The following is a 14,311-nucleotide window of genomic DNA, read 5'->3' on the forward strand; positions in this document are numbered from 1 at the left end:
CCTGGAGCATGAGACCTCAGCCAGTTCCCGGCTGAACTCCTGGTCAAGCTCTTGACTTTGGGCTGGAGGGGGATGGGCCTGGCTGATTGGGAGATTTGACTGAATTGATTTGGGGTAGTGATTCAAATCATGGAATTGAATCACTGTCCCCTGAATGGGATGAATCTGAAGTGAATGCTAACCGCTTCGCACAGGCCTAATAGAGAGGTAGTAGAATAGACTGCCTAGGGAAGTTGTGGACTCTCCATCACTGAAAATATTGAAGAGGTTGGGCAGCCACTGTTTGGGGATGATCTAGGCTTAGCTGTGCCTGTTTTCTATCATGGGTATTTCCCATGGTTCTGGGCTTTGCTGGTTGCTTCCCCCCACCCTCTTTTTTTCTGATTATATGTCAGGGTGTGTTTAAGCCTCCCCAGAGGCATTGGATGTTGGCTACAGCTAAGGCTGAGAACTTCAACTGGGGTATGCTGATTCTCCTACTAGGAGCAAAGCCAGAGGTTCCTGGCTAGAGGGTCTTGCCTCTCCACTCAGGGTCAGACTGATTACCATATTTGGGGTTAGGAAGGTATTTTACCTCATAATCAGATTGGTATGAACTGTGGGAGTTTTTGCCTTCCTTTGTAGCGGGGGGGAGGGGGAGAATGGTCCTCTGCCCAAGACCTCTTGAGTGTATGTTGACAAAATGTTCTAGAAGCAGAACATTGGCTGCTGTGGTTCTGCTGCTTTTTCTGTGGCAGGTTAGGGTGGTAAGTCTGTGTTGGGTCAGGTTTGATGGTAGTCTTATATTATGGTTGTACCTTAGATTATGGTTGTATGTGATGGTTTGGATAGGGATGATCCTGCCTTAGGCATAGGGTTGGACTAGAGTGACCTCTGGGGGACCCTTCCAGCCCTACTTCTCCGTGACTGTATGATCTGGAAAAAGGGTTGAGTAGCAAGGTGGCCAAATGTATTGATGACATTTATTCAAAGTGGTACGGACAAGGTGGACTGTGAGGAACTACATAAGGATGTGGCACAATTGAGGGAATGGGCAACTACATGGCAGAAATTCAATGTAGGTAAGTGTAAAGTGATGTACCTGGGCAAAAATAATCCAGACAATACTTATGATGGGCTCTTCATTAGCCGTTGCTCTGCAGGAAAGAACTGGGAGTCATTGTGGACAGTTTGCAAAAAACATCAGCTTGGTGCTCATCAGCCATCACAAAGCCAAACAAAATGTTAGGGATTATTAATAACGGAATTGTGAACAAAACTTCATGTGGCCCTTCATAAATCCATGGTGTGTCCACACCTTGAATGCTGTGTCCAGTTTTGGTCCCCACACTTCAAAAAGTTCTCCCACATGAGAACTAGAGAAGGGCAACAAGGATGATTAGTAGTGTGGAGGTGCTTCTGTATGATGAGAGTCAAAAGGGGCTAGGCCTATTCAGTTAGAATAGAGATGCTTGAGGGGGAATATGGTAAGGGTTTAAAAAATACTAAATGGTAAAGAGAAAATAAATAGGGATTTATTATTTATTGTCACTTGCAATAGAAGAACTAGGGGCCACAAAATGAAACTAGTAGGTAGCAAGGTCAGAACTAACTAGAGTAAGTTATTTTATACAGCGTGTAATTAAAGTGTAGAAGTGCTTGCCACAAGACGTTGCAGAAGCTGACAGTTTAGCCAGGGGTGCCCAATCTCCAGTCCACGGAGCCACCATGTCTGGCCCACAGGGCTCCCCGCGGGTCAGGAGATTTGGGGGCAAGTAGTGGTGGCAGTTAATACGGCCAGCCCTCCCCACTGCTAAATTCCCAAGCCCCAAGGAGGGCCTAGAGTCGGGCTGCCGCCTCCTTCTTCCTCCCACCCCTGCCTTGTACAGCCATGTCATCTTCCCTCTGTGCAGTTGAATCTGGGCTGGGCCACACCCTGTTCCCCTACCACACAGCTGGATCAGGGCTGGGCCATGCACCCACATTCAGCCCCGCAGGGCTGAGTTGAGGCCAAGCCCATGCCCCTTTCCCCAACATGGCTGGATTGGGGGGCCATCACACATTCCCTGGGTGCCAGATTGGGACTACTGGTTCAGTTTGGCTCATGGATGGGCTGGGTCACTGCCTGTCCACAGAAAGGTTGAGCATCACTGGTTTAGCCAGATTCAAAAAGGGATTGGACAAGTTCTTGGAGGAAAGGTGCATCAGTAGCTAGTGAGCATGGGAGTCAGGGTTACAGCCTCTGAACTGAAACTTCCTAGACTTTAAATGCTGAAAGCTTCAAATGAAAGAGGAACGGGGAAGAATCCCAGTTCACTCTCTCGTTTGGCATCCGTTGTCTGACACAGCATACTGGGCAAGATGGACCTATGGTCTGACCCAGTAAATAGCAGTTTTTATGTTCATTGTTGCTTGCTGTGACCTGCTTAGTTTAGCTTCTCCATTACATAACTCTTCCTTTAGCCTGGTTTTTTTTTTTTTTTTTTTTTTCTTTGGCCTTGTTTTTTTAGCTTCCCCTTTACAAAACTCTTCTTTTTGCCTGTTTTTTTTTTTTTTTTTTTTTTCTTTGGCCTTGTTTTTTTAGCTTCCCCTTTACAAAACTCTTCTTTTTGCCTGTTTTTTTTTTTTTTTTTTTTTTCTTTGGCCTTGTTTTTTTAGCTTCCCCTTTACAAAACTCTTCTTTTTGCCTGTTTTTTTTTTTTTTTTTTTTTTCTTTGGCCTTGTTTTTTTAGCTTCCCCTTTACAAAACTCTTCTTTTTGCCTGTTTTTTTTTTTTTTTTTTTTTTTTTTAAATCTTATAGACAAGCTGGGGTGAGAGGTTAATGATGGACTGTAATACTACTGCTTCCTTTTCATTTGTATTCTCTAGAACAGAGTTGTCCCAACTGGCAGCCTGTGGGCTGCATTACAGCCTGCAAGCGCTTAATCTGCAGGCCCCAGGCTCCCACCCAGCTGCTGCTTGCTCTATTACTCTGGCTGTAGTAGGAGCAAGGGACTCTAGGCTTTTCTTGTTTCCATTTTTTGTTCCTGTCTTGGTGGGCAGTCCACAGGAGCCTGAAGCCTGGTACAGCCTGAAAGCCTGTGGCTGGTAAGCTGGGGGAGGGTGTGGGTGGAGGGGGGAGTTCCCATGTGCATGCACAGTGGAGTGGTTGGGGGGGCCTGACCACATATGCATGTATGGTAGAAGGGGGCTCCCACACATGCTGTGTAGTACTTGGGGGGAGAGTAGGCTGCCTCAAACAGTGGAGTGGTGGGGTAGCTACCCACATGTGCTGTGCTGCAGGGAGGGGATGGCCCCAGAAGACCCTTGGGTTACACTCTTGTGTATGGCTGCTTTGGGTGTGTCCCCTTGGCCACTAAGTTAGACAGCCCTGCTGGAACTATAGTAGAAGCTTGCTTATGGTACTCTAATCTCTAAGATCCATGTGTCTGAATCCCTCCTCCAATCCATCTATCTATCTGGATAAAAAACTACAAAAGTACATTGCTATAAGAGCACGGGGCATAGAAGCTGAAACTATTTTTACTTCACCTGAATGGTAGAAATATTTTTCATTTGTACTGTTGCTATTGCATAGGAACAGACCAGTTGGGAGAGGTTTAAATATGGGTAGAAATGTAGGTTAGTTGATGTATTCCAGATAAATGTTGTGTTGGTTGCTATATCCCATAGCCCTTCCAACAAGCTATTCTAATTCCAAGTTGTGGTATAATAAAATTTGCATTTTTTGTTGTAGCAAAGGATATACTCTCAACTTGAATGTCTGACCTTTACAAATTGAATTTTTTGTGGTGTTTAATGTCTCATTCATGACTTGACTCCAGACTTAATTGGAAAAAAATGTATTTTTACTACAGTTTTACATAAAGTAATAGGGAAAATATCTCAGCAGAATCCATACCAGCTGAGGCTCGCTCACAGTCTACAGAATTTCCCCAAATTTAAAGTCCATATTATTTATAGGCCCATGTAAGAATCAGTGTTATACCATATTCTCTTTTGTTACTATTCATTCATACTAGTAGGCTATGGCAAGGGTCCATAAAGTCAGTTGATCCAACCATCTGGTGATTACAGTTGGTGCTTAAGAGACAACCTAGCTAAGATGTTGTTCACACATCCAACCTCTGCTGATTCTTAGCACAGTAGGGGATGAAATAGTATATTGTGTAATCTATACCATTGCCTTCTAGTGTACTGTAGAGTGGCTAGAGACCAGTCATGTAAAATTGGGTTTAAGATCATGGAGCTGCACATCAGGACTTTGGCCACCACAGATTGGGCCTTTATGAGGGGATCTAACTAGTCTATAATGTCTGCCATAAATTTGATTTGTGCTTCTGTTGAACTATGCAGTTCTATAATTGGATACATTTTTGATGATTAAAAAAGATGTGGAATTTTGCAGTGAAAAAGACTCACACTTTAAATACCAACATTTGTATTAATGTGATGTTAAGGTTACAATTTTAAACAATCAGAAGTTTAAGGATTTCCTAAACTTTTACGATGAACTTTATAAAAGCTCTACAGAAGGTTTAATTATGATCTCAGAGTGGAAATTAATTTTACTAGATTTTGTTTTAAAAGCAGGATAATTTTACAATGATTGAGTTAACTTCCTTTCTTTTTCCTTCATCTGTTCATCTTACCCTGTATTAGTCACCTTAGTTTTCTTATACTGGAATTTTGAGAGACAGTTCTCCATTAAGGTTCAAATTGCATTTTTCTTTTGAAACTAGGTACCCTTATTAATTGGAGTTACATTCTTAATAAAATGATTTGGTCACCAATTTATAATGTCTATTGAATTGTTCTTTATTTCTGAAATATTTCCCAGTTTCTTTGTGAATTTTTCCCTTTCTCTTGTTGCCTCCCCTTCTTGTCTCTTTACTCCTCAAAATTGTGAACTGACAATACTGATCTCCATTACTGTGTGCCTAAAAGCTAGTAATATACATAACTATCCTAATGCATTACCACTCTGAAGTACTATTCTCTGCATTTCCAAGTCATAATTACATGTGCAGATGTTGAGCACCTTTATATGTGATCATATGTCAATATATCAAAAGCAAGCTTAATTAAAAGTATCTGCAAATTATTTCATTTTTCTTTAGCTGGAGCAGTCAAATGATTTCAGTTCGTGAAGCCAAAGCAATTCCAAGACCTGACGGTATTGAATGGAGAAACAAATTCATTTGTGTAGAAGGTAAAATGTGAAGCTGCACTTTGATTTTTAGTTTCATATATACCTCTTGATCTAACTTATTCCATCACTTGCAGGTTTTGCTTATCTTTTACCTCTGTTTTGTATAATATGTGCATATATGTAATATTCTCTTGACATTTGTCATTGGAAAAGTTGGTCTTCCCATGGTAAAGATATTATTCTTATACCTATGGAACAAATTATCATGAGACAACAGTGAAAATATTTTAATTGATTGGAGGATCTTGTCCTCCTTATTTTGTTTGTCTCCTTTGAATAGTTAACCATCACTATATACTATCTCATGCCTCAATATAACATTTTTATGTCATGACTGTGCTCATTTTAAATTTTGCATGCAATATATGTGCATCATAGGCAGGGCTGGCTAGACCCACTACCTAGCGTTAAGAGAACTCAACACTTCCCATTCTAAGACCCTTTTCCAGTTGCTTAGATCTTTGCTGAACTGGGCTGAAATTTTCCATGCTGGCTAATTCTTTTAAAAAGGTTTAGCCAAAATGATGTACAGATTTCCAAGGAGGAGGCTAGAGAAAAATATTTTACTAGCTTCGGTTCTTTGGAGCAGAGACTTAAAAATTGGCAAAGCAAGAACCCAGGTCTCATATTTCAGGTGGCATTTATGATTAGTTTTATTCCCTTTTTAATCAGTATGTTTTTCATAGACCAGTAAAGGCCCATTGTTGCAATGGTATATCTCTGTGTCTCAGGAAATATGGGAATAACAACCATGATAGGAAACTTGCTCCTTTCAGGCCTCTCATACTCGCAGCCATAAACGGAGCCTGATAACTGGTGCAAAGGTCATTCCATTAGCATTACTCAAGTAAAATATCCTTTAATTATATAATCATTGTTGGGTTTTTTGGTCTTGGTTTTTTGTTTGTTTTTTTTCCTATCCTAGATTAATCTTTTTTTAGTATACTGTCATATCAGCTCCTGGCTTTCTTGGGAGCTTTAAAGACCACTTGACACAGTACTATTAACCTAAACAGTTTTGGTTTTTAGTCTTATCCTGACTTCTTAAAACTATTGGATATAAAAGGATGACTTTCACCTTGTATTTGTGGACAGCTACATGGTTCCTGCCCAATTTGTTGCAGAAATTAGGAGGTGGGGTGGGAAGAGAATAAAGTAGGTAATACTGGGAAGAGAAAAAAAAGTCTTGCTGTTATATCGCTGAATGCTGGCTGTCCTGGAGTATTAAATTTTATCTCTATCTTTGCTGCAGAGTTCTGTGTGGTGATGGGCAGGTTGCTTGAACTAATCTTTTTTTATAGTTGGTCATTAAGGGAGTAGACGGAGGTAACGACTTCATCACAATCAAGGGATTACAGAAGCTGTGTTGGCACAGCTGCTGTATCTGTATTATTCTGTCCTAATACAGGTATAGCATAACTGCCCCAGCTTTAACCTGTTTTCATCTAAGTTAGGGCAGTTTAGCTAACTTATTGCTGAAGATTCATGAAAATAATGTAGTTACAACACTGAGCATTCTGGAACAGCATCTCCCTCTTTTTAAAAGAGCATGCTTATCTATATCCTAATTGTATGTTTCTTATTTTCTAGCTGCCCAGCAGTAAGACACTGGGAGCTGAATTGTAAAAGTGCTGAACTCTCATAGCTACAATTGGAGACAATGGGAGCTGTGCTTAAATCTTGTATAATTAGTAGCCTGGTGCCTTCAATTGTGTACCCCAAAATCGTGGATTTTTAAAATCTTAATGTTGGTGCACCCTGTTTTCTATCTGTAAAGGGGGAGATTACTTTTTCCTTAAGGGTGCTTAGAAGAAAAATGCTACATTTTGAAGCACTTTGAATACTAAAGAGACAAATGCCTTAAAAAAGCTCATAGGAAACTTTACAATTCTGTTTTTGAGCATGGTGTGACTAGTGTGAAGTTAATAAGGCATGAGAACATGAACAATGAGGGAAAGATACAATATTGAATAGCTGTTTTTTCAGTATCCTTTTCTCTTGTGTGCTGAATTATGCCGGCATCCTGTAGAGAAAATAGCATATGATCATAGAATTAATGGCTGAATCATAAAGAAGATGCACAAGAGGATCAAATTAAGGTTGCGTAGGCAACCTTAATTCTGGTATTTACAGAGTGCTTGACTTTGCAACCTAAGTAATGTACTTTAATGGAGGACTTATATAGGATGTCTCCCTTTTGTCAATACACCTTTTTAAAACTTCAAATAACTGAAGGCAGCTGTCAGAATGGCATAATTTTTATAATACAAGAAGACATCTAGCACCTTTAAATAATTGGACTGTTTTTCCCTGTTAACCTTTAAGACCTTCAGATTGTTACAGAAATGGTCATTTTAAATATGCTCATTTCAAGGACACTGCTGAGCCCTGATATAGCACAGCTTTGAGTTGCATTTTCTATCCCTCTTTGGACGGTGTCAGGAAAATTACCCTTGCAAAATTTATATAGGAAATTATTAGTACTAATTCATGCTCATCCTGTTTTCCAGCTCAGGAGACCAGCCTCTTGATTGACCATTTAAGTTTCAGTCCAATCCAGCTTTTCGCAGATCACAAAGTAGCATGCTCTCAATGTTCAAGAAGAGCCAGGAGGGGAAATAACTGGATTGAAAGTCCTTGGTAGAGTTGTTCTGGAAAGCTTGTACAGGATTCAACACTGTGCCCAATATGGAGAAACTACTAATTTGCCTTGGTTCCATAAGTATTTAACCCAGTTGTGAGCTTATGTTTCTCTTAAGAATAACTCTACAAAACTTGAAACTTTCTGGCTTCTCATTTCCTAATTGGAAAGATGGATCCCTTTAGTCCTAGTCTGAATCAGCAAATTGTTAGGATTGCATTTTACTGCTGCTGCTTTTGATTTATTTTAGTGAATAAAACAATTTATGCTGCAGTTTTCTTTTAGAAAGCATTAAGTGACACTTAACCCTAAAGTATGTCAGTTAAAATATTGCAAAAGTAATCTTACAAAATTCTCTTGGCCCACTCTCTCTAGGGGTAAGGGGGTTTTTTTTGTTTTTTGTTTTTTTTTGGACAGGTGATCAGTTTCATTATATCATCTAATAGTAAATGACAACAAACAGTATAGGGAAGAAATGAGTCGATTTTTGTATTGGGGTAGGATGATTTTTCTGGGCAAATTTGAGGCACATGCCCAGAAGTGTCATCACATCAGTTTGACCCAGCTCACCCAGCGTCTTGTCTAGCTCACGTGCTTCAGCACGGTTTTTTCAGCATGTTTATCTAATCGCTGATTGAATTGCCTGTTGGAAAAAAGTGACAAAAAGCCCTGCTGAAGCATTCAAGCTATACAAATGCTGGGGAGCTAGGTAAAAATGATGCTGTGGCTCTTCTGGTAAAGCGCTGTTTTGTTTTTTGTTTTGTTTCCACACCTGTCAGCACCCCACATGGCCAGCATTGTGATTCAGTGTAAATAACGGCATGTTGTGCTGGCAAGTATGTCAGCAAACACCTACTTAAATATCTTTAAGATGTTTTTAGAAAAATGTTCTTGAAGGATGTAGGATGCCATACAAAGAGCTATAAGGGCCATTGTCCTGATCCATTGTGTATTAAGTTTATTTAAATTTGTAGTTTGGATATTTTTATTCCTTTGAAGTGAGAGTCCTGTAATCTCTATATTGGCAAATTCTCCTTGATTTGAATAAAACATTTGCTTGCATTTGTATTGTAGGACTGGGCTCTAAATTAAAAATATATTTTTACCAGTGGTTTTCTTTTCAGTTAAAATGCATATGAGAAGTGTGCTAGTGTTATACTGAATTCATGTGTGGGTTTTTCATAGGCTTTTTTTTTATTTTGTGCATTTACTGTGTATTTCTAACACTCTTTGCTCTGGCCACATCTTCTAAAATAAAAGGGATTCATAAACCATTAAAAAGGAAACAAGTAGCATAACCTATTTAAGAGTACATTTTGGCTTCAGGGTTTCCAGTCTTGGGTTGTCATATGTCTCACATGTATGGAAAATACCTTAATGTACTCATGTAGACCTCTTCTAACATGCAAAAGAACTGGATTCTAAAACATGTTTTGCAGTGAGTCTGGGGAAAAAAAGACAGCATAAGCTGAATACTGCCACAGTATCTTTGCTTTGTTGAAGTGGCCCCTTACCAACAAAAGGAGTGCAGGTGTTTCTGAATCCCCTATTTGGAAATGCTACTGAAGTTACTGATTATGCCAACAACAACAAAATGTTGAAGCTATGTTGAATTTTAATCCAGTAGAAAAATGGCAATAAAAAAATCATACTTTGTCAGTAGTAAAAAGATTGCTTGTAAGAATAAAAAAAAACTTTTTAATTTAAAAAATATATTTTAAAATTTGATCTCATAGTCATTGTAACAAAATCCCATATTTTGCTACTCTCTTCTTTTGTGTAATTGTGTTTCAAAGTTTATTGCATAATGTCAGTGGTTTATAATGTATCTGATATCAGTATACTTTTCTGAGGTCTACATGCAGTAATTTCTGTGTTAAAATATATTCTTGTGTTTTATGTGTAATGATGCTGTTTTTGATGGGACTTCACATACTTGGAGTACTAAATAGTAATACTTAAAAGTAAATACCAATGCAAAAATAAAGTACAGTATTAATCACAGCCAGTAAATTGTTCACAGAAAGGAATAATACTAATTCTCTCTACCAGCTACAGAAGAAAGTTTAACATGTTTTTATCATATGAAAGTTGCCTACACAGATGTCAGAGAAGGAAAATGCTGCCAGCTGCTAAAAGCCTTCAGAGAAAGTGACAATATGTTGACTCACCCTCTGCTTCTTACAGATGAAGATGCAGTACTGGCTAGAGGCTTTATCAATTCTAACGTTTGCATTTAACCTTGCAGAGCCTTTTGATGGAACAAACACAGCTCGGGCTGTGCATGAAAAGCAGAAGTTTGACATTATCAAAGATGAATTTCTAAAGGTAAAAATGTCAAATCAATAATTACAGACATTTTATTTTTTACAAAGATATTAAAATAAAAAATGAGAAGAGAGGGTTACTGGATCTATCTAGTACAGTGGTGGCTAAGTTATGCTTGCTTATCTGTTTTACAGGAATTCATCTTGCATATAGGAGAGAGATGCTGTCTCATGAGTGTGTACATAAGTGACAGAACTAAAGAGAATTTCATTTTAGATGCAGATTTCAGTCTTGAAGTTCTAATTATTAATTGGAACAGGGCACTAAATCCATTGCACAGCTTTGCAATCTCAGCCAAAATTCCCGGTTATTGTTTGGAAAAAGGCTGACTACTTTGCAAATTTATCTGAATTCACTGGTTCTTGATGTAGGAACGTGACAGGGAATTTGATAAAAAATGAAAATGCTTTGTGTCTTGTACTGTTCTTTTTATGATGTAAACATGGCTTGTATTTTGTGTTTAAAGTTTTTTTTTATTGATGTTTTTCATTTCAAATATTGGGTACTCTTTTTGTGAAAAATCACTGGCAGAATCATAGAACATGAACATTGGAAACAAAATATGACTGAGCTGCAGCCTTCTCTGGTCCAATTGATGATAAATGCTCAGAGTCTCCTATCCTCCAGGGAAGCTAAGTTGGACCTTGATTAAAGGGTTTGATCCTCCAAATAAATTAAGCCTCGTATCCCCTACGCTTTATTTTCTTGTTTTAGACCTTGTCCTGGGTGCAAGATCTGTTTGGAATCAAGTACTTGTATCACTGCTCAGGTTCTGAGTTCACCAACACAATTCCTAGCAGTTATGCCCAGCAGTATGTGTGCCTAGGACTGATCTCACATGCAACCAGTTAGCTTCTCCCTGCTGTCATTTGGAGCTTGCACTTAAGGCCTTATTGTGACATCAATGTTCATGTTATCTAAAGATTCTGCCAAGTTTCTTCAAAGAGGAGGAAGAAAAGATTAGATATTACTAATGCAAAAACAAACAAATGAGGAAGAAATAATTAAAACAAAGTTGAGGGTCTTCATATAAAGCACCAGAATTGTGGTAAAAATAATTTTCTACTTAAAACTTTACCTTTCAAACAGGTAATGGGAGAATAAGTACCTAGTATACTTTCTACCCTAAAAATGGAACAGAAATTTGTTTGGGTAACACATGCATGTTATGCACTCCTTTTTTACAACTTCCCTGTGATTTTTAATCTACACTTTAAGCAATGTTGGGCACACTGTAAATATTATGGGTATGTGAAATGGGCTGTATTCAATTCAGATCACTGTCCCCGATGCTGATTCGGAGAATCAGTGGTTCGGCCATAGACACCACTTTAAATGTTTTTTCTACGTACCTCATGGTACCAGGTATGGTTCATGAACACAGTGATGGTGGGGTGGATGGAGCATCCCACAGGAGTGCAGCGCCACCCCCCCCCGTGTGCTTGGTGGTCGACCGAAAATACTTCTGGTCCACTTCTGCGTCTTCTGCTGAGCGCACTGGGGACCTCCCTGTGCTCCTGTGGGACACTCCATCTGTGCCACCTTCGCAGCAGTCATGAGCCGCCTGCTACCTTGAGGTATGTAGAAAAAACATTTAAAGCTGTGTCTGTCTGAATAGTCGCATCTTTCTGAATCTCTCAAAATCGATTTGGAGCGTTCTGATTCGATTCAGAGAGATTAAAGGGTCTCCTGCTTTGATTAAGATTCGGAGATTCGGCCACTGAATCAGGCCGAATCGAATCAGCGACTGAAGCGTCACACAGCCCTAGTAAATATCCACCTCTCTCTATACTTGGAGTTCTGAATGGAGGTAAGTAGGTTAGTGAAACAGCTGTCATGATCTGGGCTTTTGATGCAAACATCCTGGAAGCTTGTTCTGTTATGAGAATATTTGTAACGTTACTGGAATATGAACACCAGGGAAAGGAGGGTCACTTTTATTTTTAAATCATTATGTAAAATTGTTAACTGCTGTGAAGCCTACGCCTAAAGTGTTTGGTGTCATAAAATACTCCGTTCCAAAGTAAAATGCTTAATATATTGCTTAATGTATGTTTAATATTGCTTAATCTATAATGGTTAATATATGCTTAATAAGTGCTTAATATATTGCATAGGTAAAAGAAGGAAACACAACCCTTTGTTCATAAAGCTGCATATATTTATGAATGTCCTATAAAACTGGGATGTGTAGTGTTGCTGAATGGACCCAGGTCCATAATTCCATTGGAAAGTCAATTATTCATGTTCAAAGTTTACCTCACAAGGCTCTTAATTTTTAACTGACGTTGCATAGGCACAGAGAGTTGCATCTCTGCGGGCCTGAAAGATGCCATCTGACATTCTTTTCCTGGAATGCAAGGAAGGTATAAAAACAAGATCAGAATTGCCCATTGTAAGGACACTTGCCTCTGTTTTGGAAATATCAGAGGATTATTCCTCAAATGTTCAACCTATGTCTTCCAAATCATACATGTGAAGAACCCTTAATGATATTCTGACTGACAAATTAATGTAAATGTTTAAAGCGTTCTAATAGCCTGTTCTTCACAGCTTATCTTTGTGCCTGGCCAAGCACTCCATGCAATCTCACTGTCTATTCCTCTCACTGAAGGAATTTTTTTAAAGAAATAATTAACTGGTGGTAATAGGAAAACTAAATGTTTAAAAACATTTCTGTGAATCTATGGTATTTATGCCTTTTTAATGTTAAAGAGGTGTTGATTATAGAAGAGGAATTATTTAATTCTTAAAATGATATGATTTGTATTTCTTTCCCAGTCGTGGCAAAGGTTACGAGACAAGAAAGACTTGAACTGTGTATTACCTTTAAGAGCAACTATACAGAAAAGATAACTGGCTACTTCTTTCATTGTCTCCTTATTGGATTCTGCTGAAATACAAAGAACAATATTACAACTCAAGATGCAGTTACCCCATGGTTTTTTATGAAGTGTTTTTCTCTTTCAAGTTTTTGTTAAGGAAATGTTTGTAAGAAAGATTGCATATTTTATTATGACATTTGTTAATACAACCTTTCATTCAAAGATGCATTTTTTTCTGAAAATGCCTACATCAGTGACTTGTATAAGAGGAAGAGACCATTACAACCCAAATTTCAGACCACAGAAATCTAAGGAATGAAATGGAGTATATTGATCTTTTGTTACCATCAGCTGTGTATTGGTTAATTCAGTCACATAAAATAAAGAAATAAAAAGCTAACAAGTGTATGAGTCCAACTATCTTTAAGGCATTGCACACAATACACATTACTTGGAGGATAAGCAGCCCATGCTTAACTGCTTAATGCAGTATGCACTTTCGCTCTACTTGGCACTTTCCAGTTTTTATTTCCCTGTTATATGAAACAACAGTGAATTAATCACAGTAAAACTAGACACTAGTTGTTATAGTGTTCTTGATGACAAGAACTGTAATTTAAACTGGAATTTTTAAGCAGCAGGGCTACTACAAAACAGTTGAAATAATCAGTGGCAAAACAATCCATGTTAAGCGCTTAATAGTCACACAGAGTAGGTCAGATACCTTTTTGTGTTTTTGTTTCCATATGCAAAGTAGTAGTGATAGCTGCTATAAAGCTGCTAAAATAAGCCAAGTTTTTGTTTTGACTTTGTGTAAATATTTGTAAATTGGTCAGCTGCTGTAAATTTAAAATTTAAAAAGTAATCTTGAAAATTTTAACTTTTCCAAAAAACATGTGAAACTTCTTTTAGAACTGCTGTAGCACAGTTTGTGCCTCTCATGTGTTTGTTATTGCAGATGAGATCACATGTTAAAATTGTTACTTATCATTGATGTCAAATTCATATATTTTCATTTTTTTAAGTTTAATATTTTGTATGGTGTCCGGTGGAATAAAGTTTATGTATGGAAAATTGAGCTCTTTTCCCTGTTGTATGTTATTTCATAGAACATATTTTAAATGTCTTGTTTTCTATAATTGTCTACAGGAGAAAATCCACTGTTTAAACATACTGAAATCATACTGTATTTACTTGATTCTATGATGAGTTTCCTCCCCACCCTAGGGAGGGAAGCCCCTCATATTAGATTCATATACAAAGTGGCAGGTAGATGCTGCAGCTCTGACTCATGCCCCCCCGCCCCCAATCAGGTGCAGTTCAGC

The 14,311-nt window shown here is 38.3% G+C and overlaps 1 protein-coding gene across 4 annotated transcripts in view; it reads left to right on the top strand.

The window, feature by feature from the left end:
* Positions 1–14,064, top strand: part of PAPD4 (poly(A) RNA polymerase D4, non-canonical) — a 117,314-nt gene extending 103,250 nt beyond the window's left edge. For all 4 annotated transcript variants that reach the window (XM_019517741.1, XM_019517740.1, XM_019517743.1 and 1 more), the window contains 3 exons: positions 5,101–5,192; positions 10,082–10,161; positions 12,943–14,064. In XM_019517741.1, coding sequence (XP_019373286.1) covers positions 5,101–5,192; positions 10,082–10,161; positions 12,943–13,017 — 247 coding nt within the window. In that variant the 3' untranslated portion in view covers positions 13,018–14,064. The remainder of the gene's footprint in view (positions 1–5,100; positions 5,193–10,081; positions 10,162–12,942) is intronic.
* Positions 14,065–14,311: the final 247 nt, after the last annotated feature.

The sequence above is a fragment of the Gavialis gangeticus genome, unplaced genomic scaffold, assembly GCF_001723915.1.
Source record: "Gavialis gangeticus isolate Ggan-Ray unplaced genomic scaffold, GavGan_comp1, whole genome shotgun sequence".
Classification (NCBI taxonomy): domain Eukaryota; kingdom Metazoa; phylum Chordata; order Crocodylia; family Gavialidae; genus Gavialis; species Gavialis gangeticus.